This window comes from Taurulus bubalis, assembly GCF_910589615.1.
Source record: "Taurulus bubalis genome assembly, chromosome: 15".
NCBI lineage: Eukaryota > Metazoa > Chordata > Actinopteri > Perciformes > Cottidae > Taurulus > Taurulus bubalis.
In genome coordinates this window covers 868,234-873,727 of record NC_136603.1, presented here as the reverse complement: position 1 = coordinate 873,727, position 5,494 = coordinate 868,234, and the positions used below count along the sequence as shown (strand labels likewise).

Here is a 5,494-nt window from a genome sequence, read left to right as displayed (position 1 = left end):
TCCGATAATGGGCGCCTCGGGGCTAAAAAGGTATTTAATCTTGACTGAATCCTGACTGAATCTTGATTGAATCCTGACCTAATGACTGAATCCTGACTTAATCCTGATTTAATCTTGATTGCATTACAGCTTCCACACGTTTGTCTTCCTCTGATCCTTTTTGTTGTAGAAAAGTTACGACTAAGACGGTAGATGCGATGACGTCGTCGTCTGTCTTCTCTGGGCGATGAAGGCACGTGGAGTCAGAACAGCTGATCTCGCTGACGGAGGTGAAGAGCTCCCTGACTGACCCGTGGCTGGACCGTCACCTCTACAGGCCCCGTCTCCCCCCGCGACCACCGGGGGGCGCCACAGAAACCAGAAGCCATTGCGTCCCTATGATCCCTTGGATTGGACAGTTTGAAAACAGCGCGTACAAAAGAACGCTCTACGTTACAGACGAGACTCCGCCTACTTGAGTTCCTCCTCCTCGTCCTTGTTGTTGTTGTTGTTGTTGTTGTGGAGGCCGAGGTCCAGCTCGAAGCCCGGCCGCCTCCTCAGGGCGCGCGGCATCAGCTTCTTCTTCAGGAAGAGCTTCTGGAGGAAGCGGCTGCTCACGCTGAAGGGGCAGTAGCCGTGGATGAAGTACATGAGGCCCACGCCGGGCCCCGCCAGGTAGCGCACCTGGGGCCGCGGCGCCAGCAGCGCGCGCACCACGGCGTCCGTCACAGGGCTGAGGTCCGGGTTGGCCCGGCTGGCGTGGCTCTGGAACAGGTCCTTGGTCTCCGTCAGGTAGTCCTCGCCGTAGTCCTCCAGCAGCGCCGGGGGAAGACTCTGCAGCAGCTGCTTGTGCTGCCGCTCCCAGTAGGCGTGGTCACTGGACTGGCCTGGGGGCGGGGCAGAGGGTTAGCTACCTAGCATGCATCAGTGACAGAGCGAGAGAGAAGTTTACAATGTTGGTCAGGAGTGAAAAAGATCCAAAGGAGCAAAAGGAGAGAGAAGAAAGGAGAGAGGAGAAAGGAGAGGAGACAAGGAGAAAGGAGAAAGGAGAGGAGACGAGGAGAGAGGAGGCAGTGTCTTTGTCTCCTCCAGACTTGTGTTTTGCTTCATAAAATCATAAAGGACTCGAAGCCAACAACCGGTTGAGAAACATGTCGCAACATATTTGTTATAAACGATGAGTCAGCAGATCGGAGCTTAGCGGGAGCTCGGGTTCCTTCAGGACTCTGAAGATTAGGACCTAAAACCCAGACCTGTTCCCTCAGGATTAAAGGAGACCGGCAGCAGAAAGAGTGTTTGCACCGGCAGCAGCCGGTGGAACTGGCCTCCTCTGCGTCTCCACACACAACCGGTTCAGTGTGATGTTAGCTTGTGGATCCCAGATGACTTTGTGTTGTTCTGAGAAAACACGCCGAGGAGAGGAGCAGCCTCTGATCACATCCAGCCTCAGAATCAAAAGTCAGCAATTTGTAGTTAGTGTGTGAAAACAGATGGTCGGGGCCACATGTGGTCCTCATCAGGGCTCATTCTGCTCAGCAAGAGGCCTGTTACCCTGATCAGAGCAGAACCAGGACACGGCCTGAGGAACACTAGAGAGGCTCCTTACTCCTGATCAATGACAGGAAGAGATGCTCTTTACTGATCAATGACGGGAAGAGAGGCTCTTTACTGATCAATGACAGGAAGAGAGAATCTTTACTGATCAATAACAGGAAGAGAGAATCTTTACTGATCAATGACAGGAAGAGAGAATCTTTACTGATCAATAACAGGAAGAGAGAATCTTTACTGATCAATGACAGGAAGAGAGAATCTTTACTAATCAATAATAGGAAGAGAGAATATTTACTGATCAATAACAGGAAGAGAGAATCTTTACTGATCAATGACAGGAAGAGAGAATCTTTACTGATCAATAACAGGAAGAGAGAATCTTTACTGATCAATGATGGGAAGAGAGAATCTTTACTGATCAATAACAGGAAGAGAGAATCTTTACTGATCAATAACAGGAAGAGAGGGTCTTTACTGATCAATAACAGGAAGAGAGGGTCTTTACTGATCAATAACAGGAAGAGATGCTCTTTACTGATCAATGACGGGAAGAGAGAATCTTTACTGATCAATGACGGGAAGAGAGAATCTTTACTGATCAATAACAGGAAGAGAGGGTCTTTACTGATCAATAACAGGAAGAGAGGGTCTTTACTGATCAATAACAGGAAGAGAGGGTCTGGGTACCGGTCTTGAAGGAGGAGGGCAGGATGGTGGACACCTGGACCCCCCAGGGCTCCAGCTCGTGTCTCAGAGTGTTGAACAGGAGGTTAAGAGCTGCTTTCGACGCTCCGTACGCGGCCAGGCAGGGAAACGGTTGGTCACCTGAGAACACAGGTAGGACATCATCATGACATCATCATGACATCATCATGACATCATCATGACATCATCATGACATCACACTCCACGTGACCAATGAGCCGACATCACATGTGGGGGGGGGGGGTCCCTCAGGGGTCAACTCTGGTTGTGCCGATGTGGAAGTGTCTTAAAGCTACATTCTCTCTCCTGACCACCAAGGGGCGACTCCTCTGGTTGTATAGAAGTATATGCTTCATGTGTTAAAGCTGCATTCTCTCTCCTGACCACCAGGTGGCGACTCCTCTGGTTGTATAGAAGTATATGCTTCATGTGTTAAAGCTGCATTCTCTCTCCTGACCACCAGGGGGCGACTCCTCTGGTTGTATAGAAGTATATGCTTCATGTGTTAAAGCTGCATTCTCTCTCCTGACCACCAGGGGGCGACTCCTCTGGTTGTATAGAAGTATATGCTTCATGTGTTAAAGCTGCATTCTCTCTCCTGACCACCAGGTGGCGACTCCTCTGGTTGTATAGAAGTATATGCTTCATGTGTTAAAGCTGCATTCTCTCCTGACCACCAGGGGGCGACTCCTCTGGTTGTATAGAAGTCTATGCTTCATGTGTTAAAGCTGCATTCTCTCTCCTGACCAGCAGGGGGTGAATCCTCTGGTTGTATAGAAGTCTATGCTTCATGTGTTAAAGCTGCATTATCTCCTGACCACCAGCGGTGACTCCTCTGGTTGTATAGAAGTCTATGCTTCATGTGTTAAAGCTGCATTATCTCCTGACCACCAGGGGCGACTCCTCTGGTTGCATAGAAGTCTATGCTTCATGTGTTAAAGCTGCATTATCTCCTGACCACCAGGGGCGACTCCTCTGGTTGCATAGAAGTATATGCTTCATGTGTTAAAGCTGCATTCTCTCTCCTGACCACCATGGGCGACTCCTCTGGTTGTATAGAAGTCTATGCTTCATGAGTTTAAGCTGCATTCTCTCTCCTGATCACCAGGGGCGACTCCTCTGGTTGTATAGAAGTCTATGCTTCATGTGTTAAAGCTGCATTCTCTCTCCTGACCACTAGATGGTGACTCCTCTGGTTTATAGTTAGGACTAACTATTCAGGTCTATAGTTAGGGCTGGTTCATTTATTTTCGTATACTATCATCCTACTACTCTCATTATATGAACCATTACTAACCGGTTCAGTAATTTGTTTCCATCCTGTCTCTTCAGCTCAGTTCAGTGGTTTCCTAGAAAGCCAGCTTCTCTTCTTGTGAACAGTGGAAACTCAGTGAAGCTGTAAACAGTCAGCAGATCGTTTAAAGGACCAGCCGTCTGGCCCTGGACCAGCTGCTTTGGCTCAAAGATCCGGTCTCTACCTTTGAGGCCCAGTTTGGCCTCGGTGTCCAGCAGGGCCTGTTGGACCTGCTGTGGCTGGGTGATGTCCACCTGCAGGAGGGTGAGGCGGGGCGAGCAGGTCCCCTGCAGGTCTCTGGCTCCGTCTCCGGACAGGTCCAGCACCGTGGCGAACACCTCGAAGCCGATGGCGTCCAGATGCTTCGCCGTCGCGTTGCCGAACCCAGAGTCGCATCCTGCGGGGGCACGAGGACCGACTCATTACGACCTCAGACCTGCTACCAACAAAACCACCACACAGTGAAGACCACTACTGATCTGACACCTGCATTACTTCAGCCTGACCCTCCCTCAACACGCTGGTCCAGGTCTTAATAAAAGATTTTAAACAAGCAAATCATTATTTCTGTGAGACATTTCCAGTTAATCTAAATCATTAAAACCCACTTTTTCCACGATTTTGAGGCCGATAAAGAAAATACTTTTACAGCCTGAGACAGCAATCATATAGAGAGAGAAATGACAGTGTAAAAGTAGATAATTGTGTCATATTACAGTGTAATAGTAGATAATTGGATAATTGTGTCATATTGCAGTGTAATAGTAGATAATTGTGTCATATTACAGTGTAAAAGTAGATAATTGTGTCATATTACAGTGTAATAGTAGATAATTGGATAATTGTGTCATATTACAGTGTAATAGTAGATAATTGTGTCATATTACAGTGTAATAGTAGATAATTGTCTGATATTACAGTGTAACATCTGGGTTTTTCCAGACTAATTGATTGGTTCTCCATGGGCCTCATTAATATGAAAAGGTCCTGAAAGCTGACATGTTCGTCAACAGCAGATCCGATCACCGCCGATCACTCTGCGTATCTATAGAAACGCTCCAATGACGCACATGAAGGCCACGTCCCATGTGAGCGCGTCACGTCCTCTGAGGTTCCATACAAGCAGATATGATCGACGTGCTGGATCTTAATCTCATATCCCAGATCACCTTTCACCTGCTCGTCTGAAGCGGAGCAGGCGATGACATCATCCTCCTGCTGTTTGGATTGCTGGCAGGTCTGGACAGAGACCGGCATCAGCCCTCTGTCACATAAACCCATCAGCACAAGCCAAAACATCGTGGTCATGTATTGCCTCAACATTGTAATTATCAAACCATTCAGTGTAAAGATACCCATCAATCACAGATCAATGGAAAGGAATTGATTTGGACTTTACAAAGTTAGGAGACATTTGGACATCAAAGAGCTTTTAAAACACTGTGGAGACGTTTTGTCCTGTGATGACTGTCAGAGAGCCGGCTGAGAGCTGTTTTATTATTTAACTTTATTGATCCACGTGATGAACAACCCTGAGAGCTAACGGTCCACAGAGACCTCGTGAGGAGCACGTTCATAATCTGTCTCAACAAATCACATTGTTGTTGTCGGACGTTAACACCTTGTGCAGCACGTTTGTTCACACAGGTGTCTTCTCACCTGTGTGAACACACAGGTGAGAAGACACCTGTGTGAACCAGTGTGAACACACTCCTCCGTCCATGTCAATGGAACGGAGGTTGAGCGTGTCTCCAGCTTCAGGTTCCTGGGTGTCCACATCTCAGAGGACCTCTCTTGGACCCTCAACACATCAACCCTGGTCCAGAAGGCCCACCAGCGTCTCTTCTTCCTGAGGAGAGTGAAGAAGATCCACATTTCTCCTCTGATCCTGGTGAACTTCTACCGCTGCACCATCGAGAGCATCCTTACTAACTGCATCACAGTCTGGTACGGCAAGTGCTC

General features: G+C 48.2%; 1 protein-coding gene across 1 annotated transcript; it reads right to left on the bottom strand.

Annotated features, from left to right (window-relative positions):
* Positions 1–450: 450 nt before the first annotated feature.
* Positions 451–4,831, bottom strand: LOC306747412 (11-beta-hydroxysteroid dehydrogenase type 2-like; the record flags this gene model as incomplete). The annotated part of the gene is made up of 4 exons (XM_079230472.1): positions 451–866; positions 2,221–2,358; positions 3,717–3,929; positions 4,588–4,831. The coding sequence occupies 4 exons, from the start codon at positions 4,829–4,831 to the stop codon at positions 451–453; spliced, it is 1,011 nt and encodes a 336-aa protein (XP_079086598.1).
* Between the last annotated feature and the right edge of the window lie 663 nt (positions 4,832–5,494).